Below are 27,052 nucleotides of genomic sequence, written 5' to 3'. Positions count from 1 at the left end.
TTTCTAATATGAACAAACATTGGTGAAATCATATGTTAAAACTAACCTAAAATACAAAACATTGGACATCTTACCATTCATTAAATGATTCACAAAGACGTAATGTCTTGTGTACACAAGAGTATTACAGAAATTATATCTTTTTTTATTATTGCTTTATTTATATGAATAAAAAAAATGCCAGGCTATTTTATAAAATGTCATATGCTAGTAACATATGACTCGTTTCATTGATACATAACAATATCTCTTCATAAACAAGTCAAATCGAATTAGATATAAAGCAAAATAGCAGCAATTTTTTAAATCTAAACCATAATTCCTCTGTATCGCCTCAGAGATTCTAAACTAGATTCAATGTTTTTAGAAACACGTAGTGAACGGTTTCATAGCGCTTGTATAGAAAGCAATAAACGACGCCGCATTCGAATTAGAACCAGTAATTTTCCACTCAACTTTTCGAGTCAGTAAGACTAATAGAAATGTACCTCACCTTTCAAAGATAAACTTTTGTGTGTATGATCCCACTATCATGCTGGAGAAGCAAACGAAAGCGGACAAAGGGTCCTTCAAAACACAGCCATTTTGAAACCGTTCGTATAAATGTTACGTGTACGTACGTTTGCCTATAGTTTTAGACCTTAATTTACAAACTATATTATCCGTTCGCACTCATTTTGGTTTTACTGCACAATAAAAACTTACACTTAACATTTCACACACTATTAGTACGATTTCACTTCATACTTTCGCACACACACGTACACGTCGCAAAGTCCGTCGAACGGAAACGACGAACTCACACGAATGGCGCTTGAACGGCGCTTCAATTCTCAAATGGTGGAGCGACGGTACGTTATTCAGTGTTACTACTACGAGATAAAAACTGGTACCATAATGTTTATTTTTTTAAATAACGATCACTAAAAACGAAGGATTAGTTTTTGTTATGTTAAGGATATCGTACAGAGTTATAACTGTTTATATAAACCTTTAGTTCTTTAATTTTGTTATTTTTTCATTAAAAACTATAAAGGTACCAATATTACATTTTAAAAACGAATTATTGGTAAAGAAATACATTACTGTTACTTACTTATACGATTTACTTTAAATAATGTTAAAATTATAAATAAAAAAACCATTGATTCTTTCAGAGATTTGCAACACAAAATTCATAGATAATTTCTATCAATAATCTGTATCGCTTACAACCATTATAACATAATATCTATATTAAGAAATAATAAAACGAAATTATTTGTTTTAAGACTTATAAATAATAAGTATTTATTCTAATAAGAAAACTACAACAGTTCGTTAGTGTAACATTCTTATTGGAGTTGTGCGTAATCTGTAGTCTATGCTCTTTGTCCGCCATTGCTGTTTTGGCAGCTTAAAAATATTGTCAATGGACAAATGCGCGCGTGATTCAATTATGTTGCCTAGCAACGTTTTTAACAATTCTACAGTACATGAGTACAGTAGCTAGTATTCAGGAAATTAACACAGCAGGCTGGTGCATTAGAAAAATGTTTATATTAAAAATATTTCCGCGTTAATATAATATATTGATCACCTTTTTTACTTATAGCATAAGATTTACCACAATGATTTTTACTTTGTGTTCATACAGATATCGAGGATCTATATTATGATTATTAAATAATATTAGTAAATAAAAGACAATAAATATGTTTATAGTCCACTTTTTAACATTTAATATAGTGTTCAAATTTTTATCGAATGCTAATGGGAACCAATTAGAAAACGACGAAAAGAGTAAGTACTGTCTTAAATTTATTAAGCATGTTATTCCTATTACAAAAGAACCTATCAATTAAATATGGTATGATATTAATTACCACGTTATGTTAAAAAATTCATATAATAATTGTATGAGTCTGCTTAAAGACTAAACTTTTGTGCAAAATTTTTTTTAATTTTTTTCCAAATAGTTACCTATCTATTTCAAAGATATATCAGTAAAATAATATTTTTACAAATTATATTGTTCAAATACAAAGTTTGTTCACTACAATTTTCCTATTCAGTTTTTCAATTAATTGCAAAGTAGTAATTAATTAAATTAATGTTTATTTATTGCCGTGAGCTATCATTACAGGTACATACATATAGGTATAGGTATACAACATAATACGATATTACAATGAAAAATTAAAAAATATATAATAATGTACAAAAAAAAATTATATCTATACATATAATAAAATGGTAGGAAAGTCAAAACTGTACATTGAATATTTTTTTAAAAGAATACTATCTACAATCGATACCGAAGCCAAAAATATAGTTTTTAGAATTTTTATCTGTTTTGTCTGTTTGTCTGTATGTATGTATATCTAGGATAAACTCAAAAAGTAGCGCATGGATTTACTTCAAATTTGGCACGAATATTATTAAGAAGTCGGTTCAACATATAGGGTACATATTATCACGCTATCACTTACGGGGAACGAGCAGTGAACCTTTATTTCCTCAACGCATTCTGTAACAATGTGTAATCTAACGACGCATATTTGAATGTTGTTGTTATTATGTTAATAACCATGCTGTATGAGCTAGCTTCACACGATAAAAATCACGCAATATAAGTAACTAAGCCGATAAACATAATTAAATGAATATAAGTAGACAAGACAATTTTAAAGCAGCGCCATCTATGAGATTTTTCTGTAGATGTGAAATGTAAAGAACAAACGGGTAAATGAATGTTATTTTAAAAGGTATAATCGTAGGTATTTTTGGTGCTGTATAGCGTTCACGCAGACGACGTCGCGGGCAGCAGCTAGTTATTTCAATAAAAACATTAAAAGCGTAAATAACTTGATGCTAATAAAGAAAAATTACTAATTTCATTACGTTGTTTACTAGTACTAGTGATAAATCTATTAAAATCACTCTTAACGGGTCGTTGCGCGCGCGCCAGTGCGTTGTCATCCATCCGCTTTTCAACAAAAGGCTGCTGGTACCCGCATGTAACCGCCGAATTAAACTTTTATATGGATGTTTATTCGATTGTGCAAAACCCGGTTATGGACAGGAAATCACCTACAAACCTACCTGTTTTATAAAATTTCAAGTACATTTCGTTGATTTATAATCTTGCTTATTATCCGAAAACACGTATTACACGTGGATTGATTACCCAAATAAGTATACGATATATCTAAATAAGTATGATTTCTTTAGTTATAAACATGTCTTTAATAATAATAAACTAATTAAAATATTCTGGTTTTGATATAAAATAAATAAGTAGGTACCTGTTCTGTAATATTTATAACCTGTATTGAGCCGTCTTAAAATTAGGGCATTATAGGAAAGATGACCTACCCCACCCCAGCCTGCAAAATAGTGATATTTCTAATAAAAAAGATACTAATCGTTAGATTTTCAATAGCTCGATTCAACTACGTTGTCCTTTTAAATTGCTCACTAATATTTAAAAATTAAGGAAAGTGGAGCTGTTCCAAACTGTACTTGAGCAATTATAAATGTAATTTGAGCAGCTCTTTAACATTTTGAGCAATTTAAAATATTGTATACATCAAAAGATAGGAGTTTGAAAAATATTGTTAAATGAATTTTTTTCAACGACGTTATTGATTTTTAATTGAATAGTTTAAGGTGAGCAATTTAAAAGGACAACGTAGTTGAATTGAGCTATTGAAAATATATCGATTAGTATTTTTTTAATTACAAATATCATTATTTTGCAGGCTGGGGTGGGTGGGGTAGGTGTAAAGAAGTGTTCGCAAATCACCACAGCTATATATTAATAATACGTTATAATGACACGCTACTTTTAAAACGCCTATTATTTTTTACGTTAAGTATATTATTATAACAACGCGTTTTGATGCTCGCTGTTAAACGTTACATAATTATAAATTATTTAATTTAAAAAATTTATGATTTTGATAACATTTATTTTCTTCCTATTGTGTAATTGATGTTACATATATCGATTATAATATTTTAGTTTTCTTTTATATGATTTTTTAAATTCTTTAAAGTAGTCTTAAAGTAAAGAGTAAACACTTGTCCTTTTCGTTATTTGTCACTCGGCTTTAGGCATCATTACAATAGTTAAAATTAGCTAGTCCTATATATTTTTTTTTACTATATACAAAAATGGGGTATAGCGTTCAAAACGTTTTGTTTGCCTTATATGAGTATGAGTCTACTAAAACTTTTAGAATTAAATTACTATCCACATTAATACTCGAAGTGTGGTGCAAAAAATAATTTAGTATTTTAATCATATTTTAAACAATTAAATTTCAAAATAAAAGAAAATTAGAGAGCTCACTTCAATCAGCTTATAACATATTATAAAAGTAGGAATGTTACGGAAATTTCCGGTGAGGACGAAACATACGTATTGTTTTATTAAGGAAATACATTTTCTTTTAATCGGATCGTAGTTGGTACCGGCTGGTGCCGAGTAAATCCATTCGATACAGTGGCTTAAGGCATAAGAGTGCTGACTATATGCAAGTATTTTGTAGATACGTCAAAAAATTTTTTTTTTATTTATTTAATCAGATAACACACACACACTTCAGCCCATCCTATTCCACTGCTGGACATAGGCCTCTCCAAGTTCTTAGACTAACGATCTACGTAAAATTAGCGATGGCGGCTAGATGAGGATTGCGGAAAACCGGAATGTTTGGCGCGAACTTGGCGAGCCAAATATGATATTATCATATATCGTAATTTAAAAAAAAAAAAAAAAAAAGTAATACAAAAATTTGAATCAGAAACTATTAAACAACTACTTATTTAAATTGCAGACAGTTATACACAGTTATTATTACTTATTTTATATTACTTGATTAGCGACCGCCCCGGCTTCGTACGGTTGCAAAAACTATTGGTATTCCTCTACTATATTATGCATGTTTTACACATATAAACTTTCATCTGGAATCACTCTACTTACCAAAGAAAACCTTATCAAAATCCGTTGCGTAGTTTTAAAGATCTAAGCATACAGACAGCGGGAAGCGATTTTGTTTTATACTATGTAATAATAATAATGATATCTATAATTATTTATAATAATATGTGGCACTTGTACATAAGGACACATTTCAAAAGTAATAAATTATTATTAAAAAGTAAATCTTTGTTTACAGGTTGTAACATATCTATCCACTTTTAAATTGGAATTTAAAAAAATAGATTTTTTCTCATTTTGTATTTGACGTTTGACACAATTTTCGGTGTATTATTTTTATACGTTCATTGATTTTTAAACACTTAAACACCATCCTGTTTATCGACATGTATGTAATGTTGTGAGTCTAAATTCATTACTTCGTGTTTGTCTGAATTGGCTGTTCTTATTAAACTCATATATTATAATATGTTATCCGCTGTCTATAATAACTTATACCGTTAGTAAGTCAAAAGTTGCAGTAGCTTATAGACATGCCAATAAACTGTAGGCCCCCATTATTCGGGACATCACGTGATTCCCTGATGTTTACCATCTTGTCATTACGTTAGCGTTTCTTATACCCTTCCCCTCGCCTTTTATGAATTCCAATAAATTAAGTATTTAATTTATTGCACATTTATGGGCCAACTACCGAGTAGTTAACATGACAACTCGTAATTAAAAAGATGGTTAAAAGTAAATTAATGTATCAAAACTAACTTTAAGATCTACCTAGAGTCATCATCTTACAACCATGTTATGTCTACTTTTTAATCGACTTCGACAAAGGAAGAGGTTATCAATTCGACTGTATTTTATTGGAACCGATTTCGATGATTTTTTTTTATCGAGATGACTCGTTTCATGTGGTCACATTTAAATTTAATTTAGATCTGACAAGTACTTTTTGAGTAATCGCAAGTAATGCGTATTCATTTGACTATTTTTTTGTCGATCTACGTTGTACTACTGGTACATGTAATTGAAGTCGTTTTTTTTCGTTTGCAAGAAGACGATTATAAGCGTACGATATACTTACGTATCGACCTTCAAAGCGTTCTGTGTAGAAAATCACTACCGTAGCCAGAAAAAATAGGACTATCGGAAGTGGGGCATGGGATTCGTAGAGCAAATACTTATTCACAACGCTTGGAAGCAGGCTCATGGGTAGGCGCAGTGTGCGCAGCGTGTGGGCAGTAAGGATATGCTACTGCCCATTACTATCTTGCTTAGTACACACTATGACTATTTTAGTCGACTTACTCCTTGATTATTTTAGTAGCAACTACTAGCGACACCTACTTGCGCAGAAGAAAAGTCGAGAATGTTCTTTTCTGCCGATTGCCGCATGGCAATCGTGTGTCCAATAAATGGCCTTTTCTCCTATGAACAAAAGTTATACGTTTAATTCGTCAAATTACTCAACGGTAGGTTAAAGAAAAAAAATTCTCATTATTAAAAACCAAAACATATATTCTTGAATTATCAACCGTCATAATAGAAGCAAACAGGTCAAAACTAGGACAACGTTAATATATCTAATTGCAATTCTTTCAACTCAAAGTCTCAACCGTCAACTCAAAAGAGCTTAATTTGGCTCAACTGAAAACTATCAAAGAAATCAATCAATTATCGATTATAATTTATACGATCCAAACAAACATTCATAATTTCGAAATTATCATATTTCTTAATTCATACATACATATTATATTCATTTCAAGCAAGAAGTAAAAGGATACGTAATCGATTCTTCATTTAAAACATGGTATGAAATGATTTTGAGATAAAGCTCTCAAAAATTGATTTGCGCTGAAAGAAGAGTCAAGATTTTATTCTTTCTCTAGTGTACTTGTTGGTTTCTCCCGATCAACACGCGCGTACGCCGCGACTTGAGGATTTCTTCTGGACTGGATCTGGTGATGGACCTCCTCCGCCCGACTTTTCAGAACCGACCGCGACTCCGAGTACGCCGATCGTCCGGACTACCACTGTACTCGCTACTGTGTACTTGGATTCATACCCGCCACAAGTATCTACATACCCATTTTTGTACATATATAATGCACGAAAATAAATCTATTCTTTGAAAGTACTTATTACAACGTATACTAGTCTGTTTACAAAATTCAGTAATAGAGCAATGCGCTAGCCTTTAAAACGTCGTACTTACGCATGGAATTGAAGCTGTAATAAAAAAATATCCAAGTACTTTACATATACCTGACATAGTATGTTTTATATTTGCACGATTTTTTACGATAAAGACCGGGACCTAGAGCGTTCCTGTTCCGAGGCACGAACAGGAAACCAGAACAAAAATCGTGACCAATGACGAATATTTGAACAAAAACGTGCTTGAAATGCTTCAAGATGTAGATATTTTCTTAAATGACTAAGGACATAAATCTATTTTATAACTAGGCGGTGACAGACAAATCAAGCGGGGAGTGTATACTGAATTGCGAAGTGACACCAGACAGTTTGGAAACTGAAATCCCAGAGGACAGACGCTACTGGCTCCTAACTGTTATACAAGGCTCCACTCCCGACAGTTTGCAACTTAGACTTGCGAGATTATACCAAAAAGCATTTCTGCGGTAAGTTATATTAAATCCATCTATCCAAATCCAGCTAAAACCATACGTATCTTGTTTTCTAAGTAAAACTTCTTTACGCACGCTTGACTTGGTGAGTAAGCTGGTGAATGCGTGACGAAGGCGTTACGAAAAGTGTGACCAAGTGATGCGAACGGAGCAACTGAGAGAGTTGGAGCACTCATTTTGTTTTCCTCTTTCTCTCGTAGCCAGTTACGTTTCGTATATCTAAGACACCGTGCAGGCCTATTGTGCAGGCCTATTGCTAAAGAAGTTTTACTTTAGTCATATGATCTAAAGCATACTATTTTTTTTTGTTTTAATTGAAATTTATTGAAAATTTCTACAAAATAATAATTTGTCAAAAATAAATAAATAATGAACCTGATAAATTGTTCAGGAATAAAAACATAACTTTTTCAGACAACAAGAACGACATCTAGGTATAATTAAATCATTAGACGCACCAACAACTAGGAAGAAACATGAAGTGCATTCGTTTGTTGTAAATAAAGATAACAAAATCAACGATATTAATACAAACACTGTCAAAACTCCTCAAAAGATTTATGATATACAAAGTTCAATGATAAAGATAGAAGATTTAGCCGTAAACTCTGCTTTAAGAATGGAAAACTCTACTGCAGTCACGGATATAAGCAATAAAAGTAGTGATTTAGATGGTGTAGAAATGTTTCTAGCTGTTGATATTCCACCGAACGCAGTAGATTCAAAAATTAAAGCAACAGAATTAAGTGAAGTAAAGTCTTGGGTACTAGTGACGCCTACAGTTATTGTACGTAAAAGAGATGTGAAAGATGAGGCGAGTGATAAAGAAGATTTGATTGATTTACCACTTGAAGAGGAACCTGATAATGGTACGGTTTTGTTTAAAAGAGAAATCATCAAACCTGAACAACAACCACCAGTTCAAGTTCATATCCAGAATATAACAGAGGTAAGAAAAAGATTTTAAATTGACATGGTTATTTTTATTACTAAAATTATTCAAAAACGGGATATATACGATGTTGTTTATTTTCATTTTACGGAGCTCGATATTTCGACATTAGTCGCGAATGTCTTGTTCACGAGATCAAGACATTCGCAGTTCGAGATAAGATTATAGTATAGTGAATTTATTTATTGTCCTTCGTCTAGACCACAGATTAGTACCTATATATGTAGCTAGCTAGTCTAGACTGAATTGCATATAAATAATTGATATTAGTATCGCTTGTTTTTTAAAATAAATCGCAAAATTTCATCATTTTGATAATTTTTCATAGTACTTAGTTCTTGAAACAATATATTTATATTCAAAAGCAGAAAATTTTAAGTGCTGTAAGGACTCCATTATTGCTGTTTTTTCTAGCATAATCATTTTCAATACACTTTATATAAAATAAGAGAAACGTAAATGTCGTAAACAATAAAGTTTTGAGAAAAGTCACTCCCTCTCTTACGACTCTCGTTCTCTCGATTCTAATCGGTAACAGGAAATCGACTCTAAACTTAACATCTCTATTTGAACTTTTGGTCCCAATTCTATCTTATGTGCCGTGTTGTTGTTTGCCGTATTTATTCTTAATTGAGGTAGGGCCTTTTTAGGACATCTTAAAACCAAGAGCAACCCAACTAGCGTCTTTCAAGTACTACAACCTTACAGACGATTACAGTCAAGTAATACGGCTCCCTAGCAGTATTATGTTCCTATGTTCAGAAGCTTCTGAATTTCGGTTACCTTACTCACTTCCTTCAGAAGGCAGGGTTGGCAAAACAATTATGCTGCTTCTGTTTTTGTACGTATCTTTAGGCTGATTTAAAAAAAAAAAAAAACTGATCTACGTTTGAAAACATTGACGGCCTGATAGTTACAAGTGATTACCAAGGGCCACTATTACACTGTGCAGTCAGCGGCGGGGACCGTACAGATTGTGTACGTAGTGCTGGTGGGAGGACGCGCCGTGCCGGCCGCGGTGGCCGCACGAGACATGCGACTGGTGAGGGACGCGGAGGTGGCGCGTGAGCTTGGCGCCGTCGTCACCACCAAGGCCGAACGTGAGTCACCACTACCCTCACCAGCTACACTAGTCGCACTACACACCCAGTGCCGGTGAGGGACGTGGAGGTGGCTGTCGTTCGTCACCATCAAGGCCGAATGAGAGTCGCCCCGGCACCGGCCGCACTAGCTACACTAGTCACACTAAACTGCATCGAATACACTAGATACATCGATTGCACTAGCTACACCGATTTCACTAGCTACACCACCAACTTAAATCTCAATGCTGGTACAGGTTTCGTTGTAACTTTTTTCAAAATTTTTGGTATTTTCAACAAAGATTACACTGAAATCTTCATCATTTACATACATTTTTATTATTAGTTACTAAAAAAGTTAGATGTAGTTGATAATATGTGATAATAATTAAACGCACGACAATTAGTTTCAAAACCCGTCCCCTTCAGCAGCGTACCTGAAGGCGGCCGAGGGACTGGAGGGCTCATCCAGTGCCGCTGTGCAAGGGGTAGAACTTTGGGCCCTGGCTGTAGGGGGGGTGGCCGCCCTACTACTCATACTGGCTCTGGTGTTGCTGCTCTGCTTTGCTCACAGGTTAACCATTAAAAATCCTGTAACTAATACGTATATGCAAAGATAAAAATACATGCAATATTGCAATTTCAGGATGCTAAAAATTGGTATAATTCTGAACTTTTTGCTCAAATAATTATTTTTAAGTCGCTACTTCTAGTTTATATTCCCTTTAATCAATTAAAGTCCTTAGCGATACTCTTTTGTAGATGTCAATTAATCTCATTTTAACTTTCGTTCGTACTTAACTTTTAACAATTCTGTGTTACAGAAAGAAATCCAAGAAATCGGCAGCGTCCTTACGAGCATACAGAAATGAAATTATTAGAGAAACGGAACGTAATCAAATGAAGCAGATAAACGACGACAAAGATGCTAAGGTAGTCTGATTTTATCCTAATGTTAAAGTTGAGAAAGTTTTTCTATATAATGCGTGAATTTGAACTTTCTGAAATAGTTACCTTAAAATGCAATAATAGGGTAGCCAAGCTGAATACTAATTTTACTTAATTAACCATTTCGCTATGTGGCTACGGTAGTAAAGAATATAGCCACCCCCTCTCTTCCCGTTGGTCTCGTAAGAGGCAACTAAGGGATAAGACAGTTCCACTACCACCTTGGAACTTAAAAAGCTGACCGATGGCGGGGTAACCATCCAACTACTGTCTTTGAAATACACAGGCCGAAGACGGGCAGCAGCGTCTTCGGTGCGACAAAGCCAGCCCTGTGGTCACCAACCCGCCTGCCCAACGTGGTGACTATGGGCAAAACACATGAGTTCACGCCATCTTTGGCGTGAACTTGTGGAGGCCTATGTCCAGCAGTGGACTGTGATAGGCTGAATTGATGATGATGATAATGATGACTTAACCATTTTCTATTTTACGTGTAAATAGCTGAAAATTAGAATTTAATCTTCAGGTGCTTCTGAACCCAAAATTTTTAGGATTTGAGTAAAGCAGAGGCGAGCTTGCCAAAGCTTCTTTAGATTGCAAATGTCCGGTCTTTTTTATAGTTGGTAAGCGTTGTGTCTCCGAGCAGAACGAGACCAAGCAGCGTTCTGCTGCCCATTTATAGGACCGGAAGTGCTTCAGGGTAATATATATTTAAACTATAGACAGGCTTATTAGTTTATTTTTAACCGACTTCCAAAAGAGCTCCTTCTTTTTAACTGACTTCAAAAAAAGGAGAAGGTTACTTAATTCGATTATTTTCATTTTATTGTTTTTCGATTATTCGACAATTTCGATTTATTGTTTTTTTTTTAATGTATGTTCGAGGATAACTCCGTCGTTTATGAACCGATTTTGATTCGATTCTTTTTTTGTTGGAAATGAGATATCCCTAGTTTGGTACCATATAAGGAAACCAGGCTTTGATGATGGGATCCCAGAGAAATCGATGGAAACTCTCGAAAATCCGCATAACTTTTTACTGGGTGTACCGATTTTAATGATTTTTAATTTATCGAAAGCCGATATTTATCATGTGGTCACATTTAAATTTCATCGAGATCTGATTACAACTTTTGGATTAATCTTTGATAATGCGTATTTACTTGACTATTTTTTCGTCTACTTTAGTTTTTCTTTGTTTGCAAAACACAATTATTTCTCCTGTTCTTAATTCTATGGTATTTTTTAACCGACTTCCAAAAAAGGAGGAGGTTCTCAATTCGACTGTATTTTTTTTTTTTTTTTTTTTTTTTTTTTTATGTATGTTACATCAGAACTTTTGCCCGTGTGGACCGATTTCGACAAATTTTGTTTTAATCGAAAGGTGGTGTGTGCCAATTGGTCCCATTTAAATTTATTTGAGATCTAACAACTACTTTTCGAGTTATATCTAATAATGTGTTTTTACTTGACGCTTTTTTCGTCGACCTACGTTGTATTATACCGCATAACTTTCTACTGGATGTACCGATCTTGATAATTCTTTTTTTGTTGGAAAGGGGATATCCCTAGTTTAATACCGTGATAAGGAAACTAGGATTTGATGATGGGATCCCAGAGGAATCGAGGGAAACTCTCGAAAATCCGTAATAACTTTTTACTGGGTGTACCGATTTTGATAATTTTTAATTTAATCGAAAGCTGATGTTTATCATGTGGTCACATATAAATTTTATCGAGATCTGATAACTACTTTTTGAGTAATCTTTAATAACGCGTAGTTGCTTGACTATTTTTTCGTCGATCTACGTTGTATTACTTGTCGATGTAATTGAAGTCGGTTTTTTTTTCGTTTGCGAGCAAACACAATTATTTAATGCATGTTACATCAGAACTTTTGACTGGGTGGACCGATTTCGATGAATTTTGTTTAATTGAAAGGTGTTGCGTGTCGTGTGGTCCCATTTAAATTTAATTGAGATAAGACTAGTACTTTTAAATTTATGTCTAATAATACGTATTTATTTGACTATTTTTTCGTCGACCTGCGTTGTATTAAATCTTATAACTTTTCACTGGGTTTACTGATTTTGATGAATCTTACTTTAATCTTCTCATATAGACTCATTTAAATTTGATCGATATCTGATATAAGTACTTTTTGAGTAGTCTTTGATAGTACATATTTACTTGACTATATATTCGTCTACTTACGTTGTATTACTTGTCGATATAATTGAAGTCGGTTTTTTTTTATTTTCGTTTGCAAGCTAATACAATTATTTATTTATATATTGTAGATTTAGTCGATACTTTTTCACTTTTTTTAATTAATTATGTACGAACCAAGTCGTACATTTGCGAATCAGCGAATTTATTAAATAAATTGGCTATTAATATAATAATTATTCAGTACGTTTTCGATCCATCAAGGCGATCGCGCGTGCTCGCACACCGGGTCATTTGATCATCATCAAGGATCAATAAATTGATTAATTAATTAATTGTGATTCGGGTTTATTTCATATTAACAAGAAAAAGTGTGTAGAGTCAAACAAGGACGCTACATCCTTTTATGGTCGTATTATGGTCCTTTTATGGTCCTTCGAGCTTTTATGGTCCTTCGAGCTTTTATGGTCCTTCGAGAAAAAACTGACATTTCGTGAAGTGAACTGTGGATATTAGATTACAGACTATTTTTTATCGAAGAATTTTTAGCATATCAATTTAAGTAAACATGGAAGATCTTCTATCAACACAGCAGCAGTTGATTGGAGCTATTGAGCAGCTCTACAGCAATTTCAAGAAAGACGGGCCGGAACGCAAGACCGGTGATTACATCAGGAGGAGACTTGAAACGCTAGATAAGTATTGGGAGGAATTTCAAAACAACCACCTTAAATTATGTGGCTATAGTGACAAGTCGCATGATTATTTTGTGACCGAGCAATTGGACACAACTAGGGAACGCTACGAGCATGTCAGGTCCGTCATCGTGAATTATCAACCACGTGACGCCAAACCGGGCACTCCGCTGCTGCGGCCAGCGACTGCACTGGCTGGCGCCGGGCCGCCGCAGCCGCCCACGCGCGCCTCGTCGACAGCAGCAAGGACGGACAGCGCGCACGAGTCTGAAGCACATCAGGTAACTTTCAGGGCACAGGGCGTCAATAGCAGGACCGATGAGTTGCTAAGAAAGCAAGCGAGCAACTTCAGGGCGCTTCAGAGAAAGGTAGCTAGTATTAACTTAGATACGGAGTTAGATAAATGGGAGTTTGACGATTTATTAAAAACGTTACAATCCCGGTGGTCGGCTATAGATACTTTACATCTTGAAATAGATAGTGAACTAGAGGGGAAAAATCAGGAATACGATGCGGCTTTCTATCATTATGAAAAATTGTACGAAGACATGAAAAGGGCTATTAATAGGAAAATGAGGTCTATGTGTCATAGGGAGAAATCAACTCCGCAGATGGAATTGCCTATTTTTAGCGGAAGCTTCCAGCAGTGGACATCGTTCAAGGATCTTTTCACTGAAACTATCCACACAAACGCATCTCTATCATACGCGCAAAAGATGCAGTTTTTAAAGGGTAAGCTCCGAGGAGAAGCCGAGCGTTTAGTTCAACATTTACAAATAAGCTCAGATAATTACGTTACCTGCTGGGAGATACTCAATAATAGATATAACAATAAAAAGCTTATTTTTACGTCACACATCAATACTTTGATGAATATTTCAGTGTCGCAACAACCGTCGTTCGGACATATCAAGAAAATCCACGATACGTCACTGGAGTCGCTAAATGCTATAAAAAACCTGGGTGTGGACATAAGTTCATGGGACCCTTTACTAGTACATATTTTAAGCCAAAAACTAGATGCCGATACTTACAACGAATACATATCATCGTTAAAACAACCAAAGGAATTACCTATTTTAAAAGATTTTCTAAATTACCTAGAAACTAAATTTACGGCTCTTGAGACTTCACGAAAAAAGCAAGAAAACCCGACAGCGAAGTCTAGTTTCAAAAATACATATTATAATAATTCACCAACAGAAAATCGCTTAAATTACAAGAAACCCACCTACTTTACACAATCAAAGGTTTCAAGTAACAGAGTTCAAAAACCTGCACATACGGCAAAATTACCGTGTCACTTTTGTTCAAATCGCGAACATGGCTTATATTATTGCACAAAGTTTCTAGAGTTGCCTAATCATATGAAACGAAAATTTATTATAGACAAAAATTTATGCAAAAATTGTCTTTATGATCACGAAGGCAAAAATTGTTATTCTGAATCGCGTTGTCGAGAATGCGATGGTAATCATAATACAATTTTGCATGACGTATTTTGCAATAAAGTATATACGTCGAAAAATACAGAGTCGAAGATTTCGAAATCGGACGTAGGTAATACACATGTTTCGGTAAATTACAAAGACCCTGAAATCCTGTTGGCAACAGCCATGGTACAGGTACAAGCTCGGGACGGTACATACCATAACATTCGAGCCTTACTAGATCAGGGGTCTGAGACTACTCTCATATCAGAGAGAATAGCTCACATTTTAGGTTTACCACGCAAACATTGCAAGGGAACTATAACTGGAATAGGTGAAAAGGAGAGCAATTGTAAGGGAATTATTAAAATCAAGTGTAGGTCTAATCAAGAAGACTTTTCCTTCGAAACAGATGCGTATATCATGAGAACTTTAATAAAGAATCTGCCTTCCTACAGCTTTCCTAAACCAGAGTGGCCCGCATTAGAAAATTTGCCTTTAGCGGATCCTTACTTCAATATGAGAAGACCGGTAGACCTTTTACTTGGAGTAGATGTTTTTAGTAACTTACTATTAGACGGAATTTATAAGGCGGGGCCCACTCTACCGATGGCTCAAAAAACGCGTTTAGGTTGGATTTTGAGTGGCTGCGTAAAAAAGAGTTTTAAATGTAACATAATTGTACATAACTTCGACGATATCTGTCAATTTTGGCAAGCAGAAAATATCTCAAAGACATCTACTATATCACTTGCCGACCAGCAGGTCATTGATTTTTATAATAAAAGTACTATACGTCAGGCGGATGGCAAGTACCAAGTGCGCCTCCCCCTTAAAAATGAAATAGAAAATAAATTAGGCCAGTCAAAATCAAAGGCCATTGCACAGTTTAAACAGTTAGAAAGAAAGTTTGTTAAAAATATAAATATAGCACGAGAGTATAAATTATTTATAAACGAATACAAGCAATTAGGTCATATGATACACTCAAATAATTCCGATTCATCCGATTTTTACCTACCGCACCATTGTGTTATTCGAGATGCATCAACCACAACTAAGTTACGGGTGGTTTTTAATGCTTCCGCGCCTTCCACTTCCGGTTTGAGTTTAAATGACTTGATGGAAAGAGGTCCTAATTTACAACAAGATCTACAGAGTCTTCTTATCAAGTGGAGACAATTTAGATATGGGTTTACTGCGGATATTGAAAAAATGTTTAGAATGGTTTGGTTACATCCAGATGACCAAAAATATCAAAAGATCATTTGGAGAGAATCGCCGTTAGACAAAATGAATATTTTTCAATTAAAGACAGTGACATACGGCACCAAGGCCGCGCCGTTTCTGGCGATGATGACACTTCGACGTTTAGCTCAAGATGAGAGACAGAATTACCAGGAGAGTTCCGCGCCGAAAGTTATTGAATCATCATTTTACATGGACGATTTAGTCTACGGATGTCATTCTATTGAATCAGCAAAGCGTTTAATAAACGACATTATTTCGATTTTAAAGTCAGGGGGGTTTAATTTACGAAAATGGAAGGCCAATAACCAAGATATACTCCCAAATAAATATAGTAATACAGAACAAATAAATTATGACTTTAAAAACACCGAGTCATCAAAAACGTTAGGCCTGAGTTGGGACCCACAGCAAGATCAATTTACATTTACCTCAAAATTAGACTTCACGACGAAAAACCCTACAAAACGTATTTTACTTTCAAATATATCAAAATTATTTGACCCACTGGGCTGGCTATCTCCAATTTCAACTAAAATAAAACTGTTATTTCAACAAGTATGGCAACTGCAATTAAAATGGGACGAACCTTTACCGGAAAATATATTGAAAGAGTGGGAAAGTATGAAAATTGACTTAGAAAATATAAATAAATTTTATATACCTAGGTGGTTAGGAACAATAAAGAATAATGTCATCGAACTCCACGGATTTTCAGATGCGTCAACAAAATGTTACGCTTGCGTTGTTTACTGCAAGGCAACACATGAACAGACATCGGTAACTATGATAGCAGGAAAATCAAGATTAGTTCCTGTAAATAATAAACTTACTTTACCGAAACTTGAGTTATGCGGTGCCTTATTACTCATAAAGTTATTGTCAAAAATAAAAAGTTGCCTTGAGACATACCAAATTAATTACTACTGCTGGGTTGATTCTATGGTAGTTTTAGGATGGATTAACGGTGTACCTGAGCGCTGGAAACCATTTGTGGCAAATAGAGTAAAGCAGATTATCGAAGTAGTACCGCCCAACAGCTGGAATTACGTTAAGTCGGAGGAGAACCCCGCAGACTGTGCTAGCCGTGGTTTAACAGCGTTACAATTAAGAGATCATAAATTATGGTGGAACGGGCCGACTTGGTTAAAAACGCATAAAACTAAAGATCAATTTAATACTAAAATAACATTTTTTACATGTCAAGAAGCCAAAAGAACTAAAAAGATCGTAGCAACTGTAATTCATAATCAATATGAAAATATTATAACATCATTACTTTTTAAATTTAGGTCGTTAAGCAAGATTGCGAGAATATTAGCCTGGGTCTATAGATTTATTAATAATAAACGTGAAAACAAGAAATACTTAACGTTAAGTGAAATAAAGCAAGCCAACATAAAAATCATTCAACAGTGTCAGCAAGAATATTTTATTCAAGAATTACGTGATATACAGAAAGGAAATAATGTATCATCAAAAAGCAAGATTTGTATGCTCCACCCTATACTTGATGAGGATAAAATTTTAAGGGTGGGGGGACGTCTAAAACACGCGAATATTAACCTAGATATGAAACACCCCATTATCATACCCAAAAATAGTCGTTTATCAGAATTAATTATCGACCAGTGTCATGAACTCACCTATCACGGTGGCGCCAAGTTTACTTCCGGGTTTATTCGACAAAAGTATTGGTTGGTAGGAGGACTCAAAGCCACGAAAAAGCGTATTTTTCAATGTGTAAAGTGCAGAAAGCACACTCCGAGTCAGCACTATCAAATTATGGGCGATTTACCTACAGCAAGGGTCAATCCATCGCGGCCATTCTATCATACAGGGGTAGATTATACAGGTCACGTGTTTGTTAAGGCCAACAAGGGCCGAGGTATTCTAACCACAAAGGGCTACGTGGCTGTATTCGTCTGTATGGTTACTAAAGCTGTACATTTAGAGTTGGTGTCAGATTTAACAACGTCATCATTTTTAGCTGCTTTGCGCCGCATGATTGCTAGACGAGGGGTGCCGAAAAATATGTACAGTGACCAAGGTACTACGTTTATCGGAGCAAACAAGGTCTTACAAGAAGAATACCAACAAATATTAAGTACCTTCCAAAACACAAAATTCATCGATGAAATCACGCGAATGGGGATTAAGTGGCATTTTAATGCCCCTTCTTGGCCGTCAGCAGGTGGTCTATGGGAAGCTGCGGTCAAGAGTCTCAAATATCATATAAAACGAGTGATAGGCGAACAAAGACTTACATTTGAGGAATACTCAACATTACTCTCTCAGCTCGAAGCTTGTATTAATCAAAGACCTTTATGTGCAATGACCGAAGACCCTGACGACTTAAATTGCCTAACACCATCTCATTTTTTAACTAGCGGACCTCATTTAGCATTTTACAACACCGAAACTGACTTACGTACTCGTTGGCACCTAACGCAAAGATTGTTCGATGACATCTGGAAAAAATGGCGCTTAGAATATCTTACGCAACTATCAGTCCGCAGCAAGTGGAGGCTACCACAAGAGAATATCAAGGTCAACGACATAGTGCTCATTCAAGACACCAACTTGCCGGCCGGGAGGTGGCTGCTCGGCCGCGCCCTGCAGCTACACCCTGGAAACGACGGTTACGTAAGGGTTGTTACCCTAAAAACAAAAAACGGCCTCATGAAACGTCCGGTCGTTAAACTATCAATATTACCAGTTAATGAACAAAAATCAAATGTAAACCAAGATGACGTTAAGCAAGTATATCACGTTACCAAAACAAGCAAGAAAAATACTTATAGCTTTTCGAAATTGGTGCTTACAATTTTATTTTTTATAATGACATTTATATCAAGATCAGAAGGCTCGTTTAATATTATGCCGCTTAGAAATAATCAAAGTTTGTACTTCGACAAGATAACAAAAATGTCTCTAATCAAAGACGAGTGGCGCCTAGTCGTCTACTACGACATGAATCCCTACTGGGAGGGGTCATTAACATTAAGCAAGTACTTAGATTATTTACAAAACATTTGTAATAGTGAACAAGAGCATTCACAATGTGCAGCGATCATGTTACAATTACATCACGGTTATGAACAATTAAATCATTATAATAATGTTATGATGAATAAGCATACTGTGCGCACGCGACGAGGAATAATAAACGGAGTAGGTAATTTAGCAAACTCTTTATTCGGAATTTTGGATAGTAATTTCGCTGAAAAATATGAGCAAGACATTCAACTCATCAAGCACAATCAAGAGCATCTCGCCGCACTCTGGAAGAACCAGACCTCAATTGTCGAAGCCGAGTTAAATGTATTGAAACGCACGGAGAACGTTATGAACAAGCAACACAAGCTCATCAACCAACGATTAAATCAAGTAGAACAACAATTATACGCCGTCAAAAAGGAAAGCTTTAAAAATAACGACTTTATTCTCTCCGCAATAATAGCCAACAACATATTATCTCATCTCAAGGACATACAGAATATCCTACTAGCCACTATGACTAACATTTATAACGGCCAGCTCAGCTTACACCTCCTGACACCTGATCAACTACGCCAAGAACTAAACACTATTTCAACTAAAATATCGAAAGACTTATCACTCACTACCTTTTGAGAACATAAGTTTACCTAATATTTATCATTTATTAAAGGTAAAAGCTAGAATGTCAACAAACTACCTATTATTTGAAACTAAAATACCTCTAGTTCACCGAGATACCTACGAAATTCATAAAATCATCGCCGTACCACGTTTAGTAAATAATAACATCATGATTCATATAAAACCCGTATCTAGTTTCCTAGCTATTAATTTACAGAAAGAGGCTCTGTTGCCTATAACTGAAAGTGAATTAAAATCGTGTCTGCAGCAAGAGTCAGGCACTCTTTTATGTAAGACCAAGTCTCCGGTGTACACCCTGAAGGACGATGAAAGTCTTTGTGAAAGGGATGCAGCCACCGGAAGATGCAGAATTTATGAGGAACCGTGCCAATCACAGTGGCATGAATTAAATCAAGTGAATACTTACTTTTATTTTTATTGTAAACAACAGAACGTAAAATTACTATGCGACGATCAAGTTTCATCGTTACCGTTATTGTATTCTGGCTTATTGACAATAAATGACGGATGTATACTGAAGTTCAAGGACTTCACTGTGTATACTCATAAACAAGAAATGAGTACTTTGCACTTCAAAGCCGATATTATTGCTCCAAACTTATCTCCGATAAACTACTTTTTTAATATATCGGTTCCGACCCTCGGCGCTACTAACGCAAGCGACAAAGACGACGTCAGCGAGCATTCGAAGCGGCTAATTCAGCTGCAGGAGCAAATCGAAGAGATGAAGCAGACTGTTCCGTTGTATGACAGCATTAGTAGCCACGACATTCATCATTATACGGCAACCTACATCATCGTTGCCGTGGCTATCGTCGGGGCAGCTATTTGGGGATCGCGCAAGATCCTCCGCAGGCGGTCGGCGCAGGCGGCGGCGGAGCGCACGGAGCGGCCGACGCTGGCCACCCCGCGGCCGGCGGCAGCGCGGCGGCGGCCGCCCTCCTCCACAACGGTTATTGACCAACAGTGTGTGTGTAGTGCGAGTGACGATAGTGTTAAATAAATAGTGTTAAATTTAATTCTATTTAGATAATTAGTTTTTTTTTTTTCTTACTAACAAGTGTAGGTTAAGAACAAATTGAAATCACCTTGTATCATCTCATCACTACTAACTTTTCGGTGTGGGAGCATGTACGAACCAAGTCGTACATTTGCGAATCAGCGAATTTATTAAATAAATTGGCTATTAATATAATAATTATTCAGTACGTTTTCGATCCATCAAGGCGATCGCGCGTGCTCGCACACCGGGTCATTTGATCATCATCAAGGATCAATAAATTGATTAATTAATTAATTGTGATTCGGGTTTATTTCATATTAACAAGAAAAAGTGTGTAGAGTCAAACAAGGACGCTACAAATTAATACCACTATTTAATAGTTACATACTCATTCTCTAAGCAAACTCTTTAAGCAAAGCTAATTGGAATAGAAGATGGCATTATAAATTGTTGGTTATTTTTTTTATCTAGACATCTGTATAGTTGCTGTGTGGCTACGGCACTAAAGAATTTAGCCACCCCCTCTCTTCCCGTGGGTGTCGTAAGAGGCGACTAAGGGATAACAAGGTTCCACAACCATCTTGGAACTTAAGAAGCCGACCGATGGCGGAATAGCCATCCAACTGCTGGCTTTGGAATACACAGGCCGAAGACGGGCAGCAGCGTCTTTGGTGCGACAAAGCCAGTACTGCGGTCATCAACCCACCTGCCCAGCGTGGTGACTATGGGCAAAACACATGAGTTCACGTTATTTTGGGCGTAAACTTGTGGAGGCCTATGTCGAGCAGTGGACTGTATAGGCTGTAATGATGATGATCTGTATAGTTAAATATCCCGTACGTCTTCGAAATAAATACGGATTATTGTAACATTTTTTATCAATGCTATAGATCTCTTTCCTTCTATCGTTATTATTATCGATAATATTAATAATAATTACACACTATTTATAATTAAGCAGATCATCAACATCATCTTCTGGAGTATCAGAAGTAGCGGCTGCTCTTAGAAGGCGGCAGAAGAAACCGCATGCTTTAAGGATGCCACAGAAAAAACGAGGTACCGAATTTATCATAGGCAATGATAACACAATTAATTTCCCACGATTTACAAAATGAACATGAGGAGTGTTATGTCCAGCAGTGGACTACGATAGGCTGAAGGTTTACAAAATAGAAGTAAAATAAAAAAGAAGGGGTTTTTACTATTCATAATGATAGAAGAATTATATTCTCGTAATTTTTCGTAAGCTTTCCTTGAAAAATTTGTTATCCTATAAAAGAAAACTATTTATGTTTAATTGTTTGGTATGATAGATAATTTCCAAACCTAGCTTAGACATTGAGGCAAAGCAGGATAAATCCTGCTCAAAATTTGGAGCAGCCCGGGAAGTACCTCGACAAATAACACTGCTCTCAAGTCTTGTGATCCTGTGATGAGTAACCAGAACTTCTACACGTTACCGTCGTAACGTGCTTGCGATGCTTCCGGTGCTCCAGATGTCTACAGGCTACGGTAATCGCTTAATATTAGGAGAGTCGTATGCTTGTTTGTCGCCCTTTTTGTACATGAAAGAAGAAAATATAATTTTCTAGAAATTTTAGACTATATAGGGACTTTTTTCTATATTCCAGTGGGAACAACGGACAGCTTACTTGAAGCAGCGGGTGTAGACAGCTCAGACAGTGGTCAGAGATCTCCTCCAACACCTAATTCCTACCTCTCTATGCCTTCAGTCAGTGCCTTCCCCAGGTAACTAATATCTATAATGAGTATCTAGTTTAGCTATTTTAGTCAGATCTTGGGGCCAAATTTAAATGCAAGTATATTTAGGGTCTTGAAATTTTTTTGTACTATTAGTAATTCTACTGATCTGATTATTGCTTAGCTATCATGAAAAATATTGAAGAGATTACTTTTAAAACAGAAATATATTATATTTTATGTGTGTGTGTGTGTGTGTGTGGTGTGTGGTACATAGGCAGATATTTCGTTATAGAAAAGTTTTAACAGAATTTTTTTTGCTCTGTTGTCTAGAAAAAACAGGTGTTTTTTGTAAAAATTTTAATGTAAATAATACATTTTAAGTATGTTAGTATATTAATAACTAAAAGGTAATAAGCAAAATTATCTATTAATAGAAAAAAAAAAAATTGCAGGGGAAACATCGTGGAACCGCTCTCTAAAATCTTAGAACCGGTTTCTGTGAGACATTTAGACATAGACTCTCCGCAACCTAGCCCTATAACTAAAACTCGGCAGACCAGCCAAGGCCAGACCAGTGTAGTGCCAAGAAGACAGATGCCTTCACAGTTGGTGAGGCTAGGCAGTATTGACAAAGACCCTGGAGTTATTGGGCCTTTGGTGTGGGATTTGCACTGCCAGAGGATAAAGGATGGTAAATTTTTCCACATTGTATAGACCTAGAATAACTATATCATCACACTGGCTTTCCCCTATTGGAAGGCGTTTTTTAAATCTATCCAAACTTTGCCCAACAGTTTAGTACATTTCATGAAGTTTTTTTTCGTTCGTATTAACCTGTAACCTTCTACTTCCTGAAAATTCTTTCGTTTCCACTGCGGTACCGGGTTGTGACAAATTAACTTATTTGCATTCTAGTTTTCATTGTTTTGCTTAAATTTGAAATATTTTTTAATAACCTATAAATTAACCATCATTGAAATCATTATAAATTAAATACCAAAATTAAAACTGTCTCGGCCAATTTCAATATTTATTCCATTTTGGTTCCCTTAACACCATTAATTTTTATAGTTAAAAATAAAATTAGAAAAATTTAATATTTACGTATACTTGTAAAGTATCTTTAATACTTACGATTATCGATTAGTGACATAAACATGTAAAACATTACATCTCTAAGAGAGGTCCAAGGAGGTTCTTAAAATCTTAGATTATTACAACATTACTAGTGTTCTCTCCAGCATCCAAACCCTCCAGTCCCGCGACATCTCGCAAGGAACCTTCATCATCCAGGATGAGGAGGCGGTTCAACGAGCTAATGGACGATGCCTTCACACTCTTTGGCAGTGCTTCTGGCAACTCCAACGACACATTTACTATTGACAGAAGTGATAAGGAAAAGACGGGTGAGATATACGTGTATTATTTTCTGTCATTTAATGTATATAAAAATAAATATGAGTTGCTAAATGTGTGGCTAAGCACACAGTTCGAAAATTTCTGATCTTGTTGCTATTGAAAATTTGAGAAAATAACGCTTAAAACTGAAAATTTTCAAAAAACGCAACATTATTTGCACTTCGTGCGTTTCTCATTTCGTAAGACAAAGCGTCTTTTGGGTCAACAAGTTTGACTACTAACTACTACTGACTACTAATATCCCACCACTGGGCATAGGGCTCTTTCCCCGTTTAAGAAAAGCCATGGTTGGCGAATATATTGCCTACCTGAGACTGGTGGGAGACCCATAAGAACTGCACAAATACCCAAACCACGGCAGCTACTTTGACTAGCCTAGTCATGAATGAGAAATATACGTTTCTTTCTACTATCTTCGTCTCGAGACATAAGGAAAGTCGAATTTTAAATAAGTTATTCATCCTTAATTTGAAATAAAGACTCTTAACCGTAACCTTAATTCTAGAATATATTTATCGACGTTACTCATGTGGTCTTACGTATTATTAAATAATTGTTGAAGTGCCGGTGACTCAAGCTCGTAACGACAACGTACGTGTGGGAGGAACTCCGAGGGCCATTCCTCACTCTGCGGGGCCCGGGTGAGAATTGCTTAAAAAATTTTTGGTATAGAAACATCAAATAAATTTAAATTTCGTTTACTTTATTGTTAAAACAGTACCTTATATTCAAAAATGAAATTCGAAAACGATAATATTACTAGAATGTTTTCCAGCAATTTCGTTTTGTAGTAAAATTTCTTTACGAGCGAGGCGAATGGAGCTAGAGAGACAGATGCGACCACACATTTTCTTTCTCTTTTTCTTTCCTAGCCAGTTACATTAAATATATTTAATATTAATAATTATTATATATAATACTTATGTTTCATTTTTTCAATGTAATTGTGGTGTACAATAAATGAATAAAACCAGTGTGCTTTAGACCACACGACTGAAGTAAAGATCTGCACAATAGGCCTACACATATACGAAACTGCTATGAGAGAAAGAGATAAAGAAAATGTGTGCTCGCACCTCTCTCTTGCTCCGTTCGTCTCATCCGATCACACTGATCGTAACGTTCTCAGCACGCATTCACTAGCTTAATCTCGAAGTCAAGCGTGCGTTTACTTTAAAGGTAAAAATTTTATTTTTATGTCACTAGGTCGGCAAACAAGCGTACGGCTCACCTGATGGTAAGCGATTGCCGTAGCTTATAGACGCCGGCAACACCAGAAGCATCGCAAGCGCGTTGCCGACCCAATCCCCAATCCCAGGAGCTCTGGTCACCTTACTCACCAACAGGAACAACACTGCTTGAAAACAGTATTATTCAGCTGTGATCTGTGGTCGAGGTACTACCCCAGTCGGGCTGCTCCATATTTTGAGCAGGAAATTCCTGTGCCCTACCTCAGTTAAATAGATTAACTAAATAAAAGAGTAGTAAGCAACAGTTGCGCCACAGCCGCGCAACTGTTGCTCCGGCAGTTGGCGCGTGGCGGCCGCGCACGGCGGTCGCGTCGCCCGGCGCCCGGCTCGCGCTCGTGAGTCCGACAGATTATTATTATTATTTATTTATTTATTTATTTATTCTTAATGTACACCGAAATACAGACACATATAAAGAAAGATACAATACAAGATGTACAAAGGCGATCTTATCGCTAAATAGCGATTTCTTGCAGATAACCTTTGGGTACTGGACACGATACAGTAGCAGCGGTTAAGGTGTGAACAAATTAAGGAGTAAAAATCAATTATAAATAGATAAAAACAACGATATGATAAACTTACATAATTATTAAAAAAGAAAAAAAAAAACATATAAATAAGTAAATATTTTAGTTGTACCTTCGCTTCAGCCTGTAATATCCCACTGCTGGGCATAGGCCTCTTTCCACATCTAGGAGAAAGATCAGACCTTAATCCACCACGCTGCTCAAATGCGGGTTGACGGATATATTCCCTACTATGAGTAGCGATCGCTATCTGGTGTACATAATAACTAGCGGGACCGATAGCTTAACGTGCTCTCCGAGGCACGGTGGGCAGACCCACAAGGACTAACAAGCAAACATGAATATTTGTATAGACACGAATATCCACTCCGAGTGGGAATCGAACTCGTGACCGTCAGTATCTATGCGCCGTCAACACGGCACACGCACCATCACACTAGAGATTATACCTTGTTTATGTAAATATAAGTTTTTATACTTTCTCTCTACATACCTATGAACACTTTTTATTATACGAGATTCTACTTATTTTGTTGATTTATAAATTAATATATCGTAAATTTCAAAATACCAGGCGTGATAAATTTGTAGGATAAAGTGTTCATATAAATAAATGCTAATGTTACCTACATTTTACCTACATTTAACTACCCAGTGAACACACGACTTTCATATGACGTCATTGGTAGGTCGTCTTCTTCTTCTTTGGGTTAATAGCATTGGTAGGTCATATAACAATTACGTACATGTGACATATAGATGACCATACTCATTTTGAGATTATGTCATTAGGTATGACTTCATTATGACATAATACTGACATTAAATGTATACATATTCACGACTACAGCTAGATCTTGTAACGTAAAATTAGTAGCAAAATTAAGTAAAATATTTTGAGTGTTCAAGATATTAGATAAAATGTCTAGTTTGGCCATTTTAAATTAATGCTATTTTCGTAAATAAACCTTTTGGCATGTCTTTAATTTGATATTACTTTCGTGGATAAGACATTTAACTAGATATTGCTTTCGTGGCTTTGTTGTGTACCTTAAATAATCATTCCTATTAATTTTACAGTCATCTCAAAGACTACCAGCGCCGGTGGTAAACACAGCACTAATAGCCGCTGAAGGGCGACTCGCTCCCAACGATCCAGCGCTACCGCTCATATCAGCGATCAAGAGCGAAATACAACGTATTAGAGATAACGCTAAAACTTAATAAATGTAGTCAAATTGATTTGTTGATTATCTTTAGAAATTTGGAGTAAACAAGATTCATTAACCTCAATAGGAACCTCACGAAAACAACATGTCCCCCAATAATCTTGTTATGCTCTAAAATTTTAGTCTAAATAATACCTATCATTATCCTTATTGAGTTATATTACCTT

The 27,052-nt window shown here is 35.7% G+C and overlaps 1 protein-coding gene across 1 annotated transcript; it reads left to right on the top strand.

The window, feature by feature from the left end:
* The first annotated feature begins 837 nt into the window (after positions 1 to 837).
* On the top strand, positions 838 to 27,052 carry LOC123662747. The gene is made up of 16 exons (XM_045597546.1): positions 838 to 889; positions 1,729 to 1,782; positions 6,820 to 7,004; positions 7,397 to 7,572; positions 7,993 to 8,527; positions 9,483 to 9,630; positions 10,042 to 10,186; positions 10,437 to 10,545; positions 11,181 to 11,260; positions 21,712 to 21,809; positions 22,385 to 22,502; positions 22,910 to 23,148; positions 23,699 to 23,863; positions 24,439 to 24,517; positions 25,383 to 25,461; positions 26,737 to 27,052. The coding sequence occupies exons 1-16, from the start codon at positions 838 to 840 to the stop codon at positions 26,878 to 26,880; spliced, it is 2,406 nt and encodes an 801-aa protein (XP_045453502.1). The 3' UTR covers positions 26,881 to 27,052.

Source organism: Melitaea cinxia, chromosome 19, assembly GCF_905220565.1.
Source record: "Melitaea cinxia chromosome 19, ilMelCinx1.1, whole genome shotgun sequence".
NCBI lineage: Eukaryota > Metazoa > Arthropoda > Insecta > Lepidoptera > Nymphalidae > Melitaea > Melitaea cinxia.
The sequence above is the reverse complement of the archived record's forward strand: the minus strand, read 5'-3'. Positions and strand labels throughout refer to the sequence as shown.

What these genes read in the sequence shown, in the direction of transcription:
- LOC123662747 (XM_045597546.1), top strand. Translation starts at nt 838, where the DNA reads ATGGTGGAGCGACGGTACGTTATTCAGTGTTACTACTACGAGATAAAA. An exon ending in CGTCACCACCAAGGCCGAAC is followed by an intron (nt 9,631 to 10,041) that starts GTGAGTCACCAC and finishes CGTCCCCTTCAG; the next exon opens with CAGCGTACCTGAAGGCGGCC. An exon ending in CTGCTCTGCTTTGCTCACAG is followed by an intron (nt 10,187 to 10,436) that starts GTTAACCATTAA and finishes TCTGTGTTACAG; the next exon opens with AAAGAAATCCAAGAAATCGG.